The sequence below is a fragment of the Nicotiana sylvestris genome, chromosome 9, assembly GCF_000393655.2.
Source record: "Nicotiana sylvestris chromosome 9, ASM39365v2, whole genome shotgun sequence".
Taxonomy (NCBI): domain Eukaryota; kingdom Viridiplantae; phylum Streptophyta; class Magnoliopsida; order Solanales; family Solanaceae; genus Nicotiana; species Nicotiana sylvestris.
This window is the reverse complement of record NC_091065.1, coordinates 70,463,101-70,476,463: the sequence shown is the minus strand read 5'-3', so window position 1 is coordinate 70,476,463 and position 13,363 is coordinate 70,463,101. Positions and strand designations below refer to the sequence as shown.

Sequence of the window (13,363 nt, the reverse complement as noted above, 5' to 3'; positions counted from 1 at the left end):
TATGATTGAGTTTGGGATATACCTAATCGAAACGATTTTATTCTCAACCTATGCGAACTATTAGCAAACACTAACTTTACACGTAAAAAAAATTGTTGACTTATTGTTTACATTATTTTTTAAAGAAATGAGGTGATTGCATTCAAATAACTAGGCCATTTGTTATTAAGAAAAGAACTAATCTACCTGTTGTCTTTAATAAGACGATATCATATATAACATGAATATACCCCTACACCATTCACCATATTCCAACATTGTGAACCTAACGGATTTTATCAATGCATCTTTCGACTATTGATTATAAACATAACCATTATTACGCCATATATGAACAAAATGCAACCAACATCATCTAGCCTTAAACCACAACCAAATAATTAACAAAATATGCTAACAATGTATTTTCTTGACATTTCCATACTATTCTGTACCTAACTAACAATGTCACAAGACTTAATTAATGGCCAACTTTATGCCATGTTCCCTATCTTGACAATTCAGATATAACTATACTAATGAAATTTCGAAATGGATAACATTATTACAAAGCTTTTATACGAATTTCAAAATAAGATAATTAACTTATAGCCATCGTGTCGAACTCACTACTAGTTAACCAACATGAAACAAAGCTGAAATTTAAACTAACGAACTTAAATGTATAGAAGACAGAATTACAATTCGAGCTTCATTTATTTGTCATGTTGAAAGCTTTGCATGACATGAGTTTACAAATATGTACCTGGAAATGAAGGTAGAAGAAGTAAATTTCAGCAGTGACAACAGTAACAAAATCAGCAGAAAATGCCAGTATTTCCACAGATTTGAGCAACAATACAGAACCCGAGAACCCAGACACAACATAGAATGACTCTTTAAGAAATTTCAGACTTTAAACTCAACAATGGGATTTGAACAAATCCAGACAGATAAAACACAGTATTTCTGATTTTTCAAGACTTAGGAGAAGGCAAACTAACAATTTCAATCTCAGAAATTCAACCTTAACACTAGCTTCTATTGTAGAAATCTGTTTTTTCCTGCTTCTGATTTTTCTTTCTTTATTTCTGTTTTCTTTCTTTTTCTTGAATCAGATTTCTATTTCTGCTTCTGTGTTTTTTTCCTCTCTTAATTTCTGTCCAGATTTTCTCTCTGTCTCTCTCTGTCTCTCTCTGTGTATATGTATTTCTGTGTGTATTAAAATCTCAGTCCCTCTCTCTTAAAATCTGCCCCTTCTTTATAAACAGATCCCTGTATTTATACAGGTCTGCCCCTTTTCCTTTCAGTGCTGCCTGGACCCCCTTCTTCTTTTAAAAATCAGAAAATCCCATTAAAATCTGCTTTTACTACTTTAAATTCCATTAAGTGATCTTATCCTGATTTTCAGCATCCCCATTACCCTTTGTTTCCCATTATCCTATTAGATTATAGCCATTAACAATCCACCAACAGCACACTAACATTATCATATGACTTTCACTGTTTCATTCCCAAAACACCCCTGAAATCCTACTGTTATTACTGCCCTTAATACAAAAATCAGAATCTAGTACAAAACAGATTTAAAAATCTGTTCAAACTTAATTATCAACCTGATTTAAAACAGCTATAACCAATTCTCTTAAGTTCTGGACTGAATCTTAACTGAGAATGCAATTTTCTAACACAATTGTATCTAATCAACATTTGTGAAATTGAATTTAAACCTAACATCACAACAACATCACACAGAATTCAACAGAACAATTTAAACTTAATTTGAAATATTTATGAATGCAGGGGCATTGTCAGTATATTGACACTGCCTGAAACCAACTACTCAGAAATTAATACACAAATGTTTGATAAACTTTCTGACTTATTAAACAAGAACTAATTAACTTATTACAACAACATGATAATAGTCAATCAAAATAGGTGAGCAGGTTATTACAATGCATTATCATAAACGGGAATTCATAATGTAACTAATCGACGAACTTAATCGAGTCGATTACACACATTGTAAACAAACATAACCAATAGAAACAATTCACTTATTTGATCAAATATACGGATATGAGACAGAATCACAGAATTTAAATAAACAAAAATGTGAAAAATAAATTACACAAGCTACTGAAACAGGCAACAATATACACATAGGATACAAACTGAAATAAGAAAAATACCTCTGAATCTTTAAATTTACATGGACTCAAGCTTGACTTTGAATTCGGACCTTTTTGAGGCGGAACAGACTTTATTCGAAGTATTCTCAATTGAGAATACCTCGATTAAAGTCTCTTAGACTTCAATCCCTTATTTAATTCGGGCAAATTCCATGTTTTGAAATTTTTAGGGTTTCTAATTCTTGGATCTTAAATTCGAACAATTCTGGGCAGATTCGAAGGGAACCAAAGATGACACAAGGGTGAGGGAAGCCTAGGGGTCATTTGGTGTTAGTTTGGAACGAATCTGAGTGAGTTCATGTTTGGTTCGAACCTTCAAAAGAAGATTCGAAGAACTCTGAGGTGATTCGAGCCAAACAAACACCAGATCCATAGCTAGGGTAGTTAGGGGAAGCTACGGTGTTAATTTGGAAGTCATCGGAGAAGGTTGGGTTTTCAGACCAACCTTCAATCGAAGATTCGAGACTATGTGGTCTGATTCGAGGGAAACTAACCCCGGATCCGTAAAGAGGGGGTTGTGGGGAGTCGAGGGTGTTAAGGTGGGGTTGTTTGGACTATCGGAACCGCTGTGAGGCGATTTCCGGTAGGCGGTGTACGGTGATAAATGGCGGAGTTCATCAGACCTCTTGAAAGAGATGATGAACAGGACACAGGGGTGGGGTATTTGGTTTGGGGGGCTGGGGTGTGGATTGGAGTTATATACGAGTAGGGTGGATTGATCTCATCCGTTGGATCAATTAAGATGCACGGTTAAGATCAGTTCATTAAACCAAACGTTGTCGTTTAGTTAAAGGTTGGGGTCAGGCTGGATCGGGGCAGTGGGTCGGGTAAGGGTTACGGGTATGGTCAAAACTCTAAGAGCCCTTGGATCAAATACACTGAACGGATCTAATTAAATATGACCATACGTCGCCGTTTGGTTTAGTGAAAGAGCTGAACTGGACCGTTAGATCAACTTGATCAACGGTCCAGATAAACATACCAATACGGCGTCGTTGACTGTCTGGGAATCAGCTAAATGGGTACCATCAAAACGACGTAGCTTCTGCCCTATACTACGTCGTTTGATGTCTTTTGGGTTGACAGATCTGGGCTGGGTAAATGCTTTGCTTTGGGCCTGAATGTTTTGTTAATTAAAACGGCCCAATCCGTTTTTCTTTACACCTTAATTCCTAATTTTAATTTATAAAAAATCTAAATTACCCTTTAAAAATATTAATTACCTTTTATTAATACATAGACAAAACATTAATCACACAATGACAAAATTAAATGACCAAAATAAGATAAATGCCTATTTTTGTGATTTTCTTTAAATTAACTCTTAAATGCATAATTAAATCCTAATTATGCATGCAACATGTGTTTTTATTTTATTTTTCATTTTAACAAACAAAGTAGACATTTACGGACATAACACAAATATTTAATAAACGCCACACAAATTCTAAAAATTGCACACTAAGTAAAAATTGTTTTATTATTATTTTTTATTTATTTTGGAGTAATTTTCGTGAGGCAAAAATCACGTGCTCACAGCTGCCCCTCTTTGTGTGGAAACTCGAAGAGTTTTCGTGCAAAGATAAAGTGAGCGGATACGAGCGATTTTTGCCCGTTCAAATACTCCGTGGGAAGCATTTTTTGAAAGATTTGACCGAACCTTTGCTTCAAAGGTTTCCTACATATCCTTGGCTATAAAGGAATCAGGTCAATGTAGTTCGGGAAGTTTGGGTAGCTGGGACTACCATGAGACTGTGATGTTACTGCTGTTTTGTGCTGCTTTTACTGCTTGCTGACCTCCTTATTACACCTTGCTTCAAAGGTAAAACAAAAGCTAAACTAGACTATGGTATATGAATTACAGATCTTATCTAGATCATGCCCTTGCGTTTCTTGTTGTCTTGATGTCTTGGTGACTTTTGGGCATCTTTTGCTTCTGACTTGTTCCGCATTTCCTTTCATTGTGCCTCGTATTTCCTTTATTTGTTTGGGACTCTTGTTGTTTCTTGCTGGGGATTTGGTTGGACTCCTCTGCTTTATTGACTTTACGTGTGCTCCTTTCTCACATGGGCGGGCTTTTGACTTCATCCGTAATGTCAAACTACATTGCCATTCTGTTCTTCAGGTGGGCGCCTGACTGCTGATCCTTCAATTGTATTCCCTTATTCTCCAGGTGGACGCCTGATTTCTTCTTTATCTCTTCATCCTCATTCTCCAGGTGGACGCCTGATTTCTTCTTTAATTCTTCATCCTCATTCTCCAGGTGGACGCCTGATTTCTTCTTTATCTCTTCATCCTCATTCTCCAGGTGGACGCCTGATTTCTTCTTTATCTCTCATCCTCATTCTCCAGGTGGACGCCTGATTTCTTCTTTAATTCTTCATCCTCATTCTCCAGGTGGACGCCTGATTTCTTCTTTAATTCTTCATCCTCATTCTCCAGGTGGACGTCTGACTTCTTCTTAAATTCTTCCTCCTCATTCTCCAGGTGGACGCCTGACTTCTTCTTAAATTCTTCATCCTCATTCTCCAGGTCGACGCCTGATTTCTTCTTTAATTCTTCATCCTCATTCTCCAGGTGGACGCCTGACTTCTTCTTAAATTCTTCATCCTCATTCTCCAGGTGGACGCCTGATTTCTTCTTCAATTCTTCATCCTCATTCTCCAGGTGGACGCCTGATTTCTTCTTCAATTCTTCATCCTCATTCTCCAGGTGGACGCCTGATTTCTTCTTTAATTCTTCATCCTCATTCTCCAGGTGGACGCCTGATTTCTTCTTTAATTCTTCATCCTCATTCTCCAGGTGGACGCCTGATTTCTTCTTTAATTCTCATCCTCATTCTCCAGGTAGACGCCTGATTTCTTCTTTAATTCTTCATCCTCATTCTCCAGGTGGACGCCTGATTTCTTCTTTATCTCTTCATCCTCATTCTCCAGGTGGACGCCTGATTTCTTCTTTATCTATCATTCTCATTCTCCAGGTGGACGCCTGATTTCTTCTTTATCTCTTCATCCTCATTCTCCAGGTGGACGCCTGATTTCTTCTTTAATTCTTTCTCCGGGTGTTTCCTGACACAAAATGTTGTTTTTTCCCCTGTTTCAAATCACAGAAAACTTCGTTAGTTTAAAGTAGGGTGGTTAACTGGGGCATTCTTGTCGACGGTGGGGTTTCTCTTCGTCTTGTTTTATTGCCTTGGAATGGTTGAGAAGACTGTTTTGTCCTTGTAATTGATCCTTGACTATAGGATCCCCAACTGTTGTTTTCACTTCAAACCTTTTCAACTGTAATCATATGACTCTCCTGACATTGCTGAACCACTTTTGATTCCACTTTTCTTACACCCATAACTTATTTTTTTTTTATTTTTATATTACCTACTGCCCATCATGGCCGTATTTTTGTCCTATGCAATCTTGAATCTTGGTAGTATACCTTGACATTCCTTCTTATTTGTTTGGGACAAAACTCATCTCAAAAACTTTAGAAGAGTAAGATTATCAGTGACGAAAACATGACGATTTCAAAAATCTAGAATGAAAAGAAAAATCCAAATTTGGATGACTGTTGGAAAAGGAATAAAAAACTTATCTGATTGGGATCACTGACACCAATGATCAGGGTATGCATTTTGGATTAATCAACCCAGTCTTTTTAACCAATCTCTTTTCCAATTGTTTCATTTCGTTTTCCCAAAATTTCCGCAACCCAATTTTACTTTTGCTAATTTACAAACCTTGTTCGACTTGCAGCATCTAAAAGAGTTTTCACCGACAAACCTTCCTCATTTGTTCATTTCTTAATTCCTTTTCGCCTTATGGTGCCTTCGAAGGTTTTCACCAATAAGACTCTCTCATTTTTCTTTCTCTCAGCTTCCGTCGCCTCATGGTGCCCGTGAGGGTTTTCACCTATAAGACTCTCTCATTTTCATTACTTCTTCTTGTTTGGACCAAAGTGTTATGAATCATCTTCATTTGTTTGACTCGGCGTTATTTCTAAAATTGGTCGAAAGGTCTTTTGGTATGTGGTTAGAACGAAAAGGTATCAAAAGTTAAACAGTTTTGATATGGGTTTAAAATTACAACTCTTGGAATCTTTTTCTTATTTCCAATACAATTCCTGCCCCAGTTTCTTGATTGGGGTCTCTTGATGTTTCTTTTTGTGCACATTATGCATATCGTATACCCTATGACCGAGCCGTGAGGCGCCTACGTATCCTTCTTTGAGGAATCAGGTCAAACGTAGTTCATTACAATAATAGTGATTTTTTTTTATATTGTTCATATTTGATTTTCATTGATTCCAAGAGAGGGTAGGAAAGAAACAAATGTGGCTCAAAGGGGAAGCAAAGGGTATAGTGTTTGGATAGCAGAATAAATTGTTTTTGTCATTCCAATCTTCGAAATAATGCCGAATACAAACATTTAATAATTATACCAAAAATCATGCATAATATCTCTTTACCGCATCAGAATTGATAGCCATGTCTATGCATTTTCCTTCGATATCTGTTAAACATAGTGCACCATTCGATAATACTCTGGTCACAATGAATGGTCCTTGCCAATTCGGGGCAAATTTGCCTTTTGCCTCAACCTGATGTGGAAGAATACGTTTCAGCACATGTTGACCCACTTCAAACTTCCGGGGACGCACCTTTTTGTTGTATGCTCTTGCTATTCTTCTTTGATACAATTGGCCATGACACACTGCGGCCAATCGTTTTTCATCAATCAAATTTAACTGTTCCAGACGGGTTTTGACCCATTCATCATCATCAATCTTTGCTTCGGCGATGATCCGAAGGGAAGGAATTTCAACTTCTGCAGGAATTACTGCCTCAGTGCCATATACCAACAAATAAGGAGTTGCTCCTACTGAAGTGCGAACAGTAGTGCGATATCCCAATAACGCAAATGGTAGTTTTTCGTGCCATTGTCTTGAACCTTCTACCATTTTCCGAAGTATCTTCTTTATGTTTTTGTTGGCTGCCTCGACTGCTCCATTCGCCTTGGGCCGATATGGGGTAGAGTTGCGATGTGTAATCTTAAACTGTTGACATACTTCCTTCATTAAGTTACTGTTAAGATTAGCACCGTTATCTGTGATGATCACCTTTGGGATTCCGAATCGACATATGATATTTGAGTGGACAAAATCGACCACAGCTTTCTTGGTCACTGATTTGAATGTTTTGGCCTCAACCCATTTGGTAAAATAATCAATGGCTACCAGAATGAACCTGTGCCCATTGGATGCTGCCGGCTCAATTGGTCCAATCACATCCATGCCCCAGGCGACGAAAGGCCACGGTGCCGACATTGTGTGCAAATCGGATGGTGGAGAATGAATCAAATCCTCGTGTATCTGGCATTGATGACACTTGCGCACAAAACTGATACAATCTCGCTCCATGGTAAGCCAATAGTAACCGGCTCTGAGGATTTTCTTTGCCAACACATATCCGCTCATGTGGGGTCCGCAAACTCCCGAATGTACTTCAGACATAACAGCTGTAGCTTGTCTGGCATCTATGCATAATCCAAGGTCTGGTGTTCTTTTATACAAAACTCCTCCGCTTAAGAAGAATCCATTTGCCAATCGCCTAATGGTCCTCTTTTGATCTCCTGTGGCTTGTGCTGGATATATCCCCATTCTGATATATTCCTTGATGTCGTGGAACCATGGTTCACCGTCAAATTCCTCCTCAACACTATTACAATAGGCATGCTGATCGTGGACTTGAATATGTAGTGGATCCACATAAGCTTTGTCCGGATGGTGCAACATTGATGCCAGGGTAGCCAATGCATCGGCAACCTCATTATGGATCCTTGGAATATGCTGAAACTCCACTGATCGAAACCGCTGACAAAGATCATATAGACATTGTCGGTATGGTATGAGCTTCAAGTCGCGGGTTTCCCATTCTCCTTGAATTTGATGTACCAGAAGATCTGAATCTCCCATGACTAAGATTTCCTGGATACCCATGTCTGCGGCTAGCCTTAACCCCAAAATACAAGCTTCATATTCAGCCATATTATTGGTGCAATAAAATTGTAGTTGAGCCGTAACAGGATAGTGATGCCCTGTTTCAGAAATGATTACAGCTCCAATCCCGACTCCTTTCATGTTAGCGGCCCCATCAAAGAAACGTTTCCAGCCAGATTTTTCAATTTGCTCCATCTTATCGATATGCATTATTTCTTCATCGGGAAAATAGGTTTTCAATGGCTCGTACTCCTCGTCGACCGGGTTTTCAGCTAAATGATCAGCCAGTGCTTGGGCTTTCATTGCAGTCTGAGTCACATAGATGATGTCAAATTCTGTGAGCAATATCTGCCACTTTGCAAGTCTCCCTGTTGGCATAGGCTTTTGAAAAATATATTTCAATGGATCCAGACGCGAAATAAGGTAAGTAGTGTAGGACGACAAATAGTGTTTCAACTTCTGAGCTACCCATGTTAGGGCGCAACATGTCTTCTCCAGATGAGTATACTTAACCTCATAAGCTGTGAATTTCTTGCTAAGGTAGTAGATGACCTGTTCTTTTCTGCCGGTGAGGTCATGTTGCCCTAATACACAACCAAATGAATTTTCCAAGACCGTCAAGTAAAGAATTAGAGGTCTTCCTGGCTCTGGCGGGACCAGCACGGGTGGGTTCGACAAGTATCCTTTTATCTTATCAAACGCTTCTTGACACTCATCGGTCCATTTGACCGCAGCATCCTTTTTCAACAATTTGAAAATAGGCTCACAGGTTGTCGTAAGCTGAGCAATAAACCTGCTGATGTAATTCAACCTTCCCAACAAGCTCATTACTTCAGTTTTGTTCCTTGGAGGTGGCAATTCTTGGATGGCTTTGATTTTTGACGGGTCTAGCTCGATGCCTCGCCGACTGACTATAAATCCCAGCAACTTTCCAGATGGAACTCCAAATGCGCATTTGGCAGGGTTAAGCTTGAGGTTATACCTGCGAAGTCTTAAGAAGAATTTCCTCAAATCCCCAACGTGGTCGGCCTGATGCTTTGATTTTATGATCACATCGTCCACGTATACCTCAATCTCCTTGTGTATCATATCATGAAACACTGTGGTCATCGCTCTCATGTAGGTTGCTCCGGCGTTCTTCAAACCGAATGGCATTACCCGGTAGCAATAAGTTCCCCATGGTGTGATGAATGCCGTCTTTTCTGCATCTTCTTCATCCATTAGAATTTGATGATACCCGGCATAACAATCCACGAAAGATCCTATCTCATGCTTGGCACAATTATCGATCAAAATATGGATATTGGGTAATGGGAAATTATCCTTCGGACTTGCTTTGTTGAGATTGCGGTAGTCGACGCATACTCTAATTTTGCCGTCTTTCTTTGGTACAGGAACGATATTAGCTAACCAAACAGGATATCGAGTGACTCGAATGACCTTTGCTTCCAACTGTTTGGTGATTTCTTCCTTAATTCTCACACTCATATCAGGCTTGAATTTTCTCAGCCTCTGCTTGACAGGAGGCACCATTGGATCGGTGGGCAATTTGTGAACCACTAAATCAGTGCTCAAGCCCGGCATGTCGTCATATGACCATGCAAAAACATCTTTGAATTCTATGAGTGCTTTAATTAACTCTTCTCGGATCCTTGGTTCGAGATGGACACTTATTTTAGTTTCCCGGATATTATTCGTGTCCCCTATGTTGATGTCTTCGGTATCACTCAGGTTAGGTTTGGTTTTTTCCTCAAAGTGAATTAACTCTTTACTAATCTCTTCAAAAGCCTCATCTTCATCATATTCTGATTCATAATCACAATATATTTCTTGAATTATTATTTCGGAACCAGATTGATTTTTAAGACTGGGCTGAGGATTCCTCATGCATGCCATATCACTAGAGCCAGCGTAAAAAGAACTGTACAGGAAAGAAGAAAAAGAAAAGAAAACTATCAGGAATGATAATAAAAAGGAAACTGCTTTTTATTGGATGATGAAAGATGAGTAAAAGAAGCAATAAATGAAGCTTATACCAACCCAGATTGAATAATGACGAATAAGCAATACATCTGATCCACCATGTGAAAGATTTTCTAATGAATTGTTTATTTCAAATATCTATTCTAAATGAATAATATCCTATTATTAGCAATAATCATAAATAAGAAACAATTAGAGCACAAATATCCCACAGTGAAAAGATGCAGATATAATTTGAGCAATTATTTGGTGTAGAGATATTTTTAATGGATATAAATTAGAATATAGCATATTAATAAACATGGAAAAGGGTAAAAATTTCCAGAGCTATGTTAAAAAGCTTAACTTACATTTGGATGTTCTGGGTTTAGTAATTCACGAATATATGCAACACATTTATGAAGATCTGTGGTATCTTGATCATGAGATTCATCAATTATCTTGGTCCCATGCAAAGTCACCAAGCTATACATCTTCAAAATATAGTTCGAACCATGCTTTGTAATGAACTGCACAAACATATTGCACAAGAACAAGACGGCAAAGAACGATCTTGAGCCACATTGCTAATTATATCCAAAAGTGTAATAACTATCTAGTAACTGAAATGATATACATATATAGTCAGAATCCTCACTAACATGCTTGAAAATGAAAAAATGCACAAGTTTAATTACATACTACATTAGAAAGAATTTAAACACGACCAGATATTATTCTCTTGATCTTTACACAAAATTTAGTAAGTAGAAGTGTGGTAATTGCTCGTACACAGGGCAAAAACTTGAACTCGACAATATATTTGGAAACCACAAGGTTTTAACAAAGTGGGAATCTCTTCCAGAATCAAGAATATATTTGCACAACTCAACTATACTGTAAACAAATTTTTCACTCTCGGATAAGGTGAAAGATAGGGAAGCTCTTAACACACCATACACTTAGTAAACTGTCACATGAAGCTCCACTCCATTACATATCAAAGAAGATCCACCACAAAGGTTCTGTAAGGCCAAGGGTTCAAACACCAGATTCTTTCGGTAAGGTCAAACATCAAATTCTTTGAAGGTTGACGTCCCTGGAGGTCGGCATTTAACATAAAGTGATGATTCAATTCAAAGTAGGATAAATCATACTAATAAGGGAGACTTGTAAGTATATATCAATCAGGACTGCCTCAATCCAAATTAATTGAGATCAGCTACATCAATCCAATGTATCTATTCTGCCGCACCATTCAGGTTCCATTTCATTTCAACACTAAATATTCTATCTTTTAAGGCAAATTAGTTATTCTCCAAAACTAGATGTTTTCTTACACTTATCCCTTCACAAATATAAAAATGTGGATGCTTTTAAAATTTATTGGAAAACAGATTTGCTAAGAAACTACAGAACCATCACAAGCAAGCTCTAGCTTACCAGACCTCTAAAAAAGTCGAGAACATCAGTTCTGATTGAATCCATATCTCCTTTTATAGCATATGGCTTGTACCTGCAAAAAAATCATGGTTCACTCAAATTCAATCTAAGACGACAAAATAAAAAATTTCGAATATTAAGAAATCGTGTTTTAGCCCAAAAAAGAAAAAGAGAAATCCCGATGCTTTTAGATATTGTCTGCATGTGTTTTTACTCACTTACAACTCAAACTTGAATCTCAGTATTTGTCTATGCTTGGATTACTAATATGGCATGAAAATTTTCAAATAGTAACTTATTAACTCATTCTTTCCTCCAGCAAAAATCCAAGTTTTAGTTTCCTTTTGCACATTCTGGTCCAAGAAAAAACATACCAAGGCCCACGTGAGGGGAGTGCAGCAAACCTAAACAAGTTCACAGAGTTCAAAGCTACTAATATATACTATTTTTTTAAAGTAGATTTTTCTTTTCTCGAAATGGTGGAAAAAAGTAAATACTTTGCCCTATATAAATCCCGATTTTATTCAGAGGCGGAGCTAGAGTGCCGGGAGAGGGTTCGGCCGAACCCAATAGCTTTGGTTCGAACCTTGTATTTGTCTTAAAAAATCCATTGAATATGTATAAATTATTAATTTATATATATTCAACTTAAAACGATAAGAATCTCGAACTCATAAGCTTGAAATCGTGGCTCCGCCTGTGATTTTATTCCTTATTATTTTGCCAATTTGCAAACAAGTTTAGAGATTGAAGAATGAACCAACAACAAGCTGCTACGTATAATCAGTAACAAGAGCAATTGGTAAGTGAATTCAGAATCACCTCTTACGAATATCAGAAGGGTCGTCATGAGGAAAAAAGCGGGGTAATTCATCAAACACCCTATTCGTTCCACCGTCAGCGCAAACATGAACCTGTGCTGCTCTAAACAACAAACATATGTCACCATTAGAGAAGTTCAAAAAAGGTTGAAAAAAGGAAGGCGCAGGGACCATTACCGTGCTCCCAGAGCAAAGGAGTGAATCGAGGGAGGTGTTGGTTAAGGATAACAAGCGCATACGTTAGAGCAGGTCCGTTGTCGGTAGGAAGATTTGGGAGGAGGAAAGTAGATGAATGAGACATCGTCCCCATCTTTGCTAACTTGCGCCCCTCAAAATTGCCCCGATGTTTCAGTTTTTTCAATTAAGAAAGAGAAAACATACGAACCCCATTATATACCAATCAATCAATTGATTAATTAACTACGTCTTAATACTAAAGTTATTTAGTAGAGACAAGGTGCTCTAAATCTCAAGCTTATACAAACCTCAAAGGATTGGGGTTAAAGACGAGATTGATAGAAGAAAAGAGAATATTAGAAGCGGTCAACAATTGAGACGGAAGAAATTTCAGGTCAAACACTATAATTATTTCACACAAAAGTAATTTTAATATAGAATGTAGAACTTCGTGGAAATATTTCGATTGGCCAACCCCTTTATTACATGCAGATTTTATGGTTGTGTTTAACCAATTTTTAAGTCACATTAGGAAGGAGATGTACGCATTTGCTTAATATTATCTTAGAAAATAATTTTTAGTGATTTAATTTTAGAGACTTTGATTAAGTTTTTCAGTTTTACTTAATTAAAATATTTCATCTTTTATTTGAGATTTGATATGATTAGCACAAAAAAAGAGTTGAAGAGATAACGAAAAAAACGCATACAATGAAAGAGGAAGAGGCCAAATTTAATGGTTGATTTTCTTGTTGAAATGAAGAGGTACTTTTCCAAATGAAAGTTATTGATAAG

General features: G+C 37.5%; 1 protein-coding gene across 1 annotated transcript in view; it reads right to left on the bottom strand.

Annotated features, from left to right (window-relative positions):
- The window catches only part of LOC104230727 (thiamine pyrophosphokinase 2-like), a 53,836-nt gene extending 41,125 nt beyond the window's left edge, over positions 1-12,711 (bottom strand). The window contains exons 1-4 of the mRNA XM_070156284.1: positions 12,569-12,711; positions 12,393-12,489; positions 11,571-11,643; positions 10,499-10,621 (exon numbers count right to left, since the gene is read on the bottom strand). Coding sequence (XP_070012385.1) covers positions 10,499-10,621; positions 11,571-11,643; positions 12,393-12,489; positions 12,569-12,701 — 426 coding nt within the window. The 5' untranslated portion in view covers positions 12,702-12,711. The remainder of the gene's footprint in view (positions 1-10,498; positions 10,622-11,570; positions 11,644-12,392; positions 12,490-12,568) is intronic.
- Between the last annotated feature and the right edge of the window lie 652 nt (positions 12,712-13,363).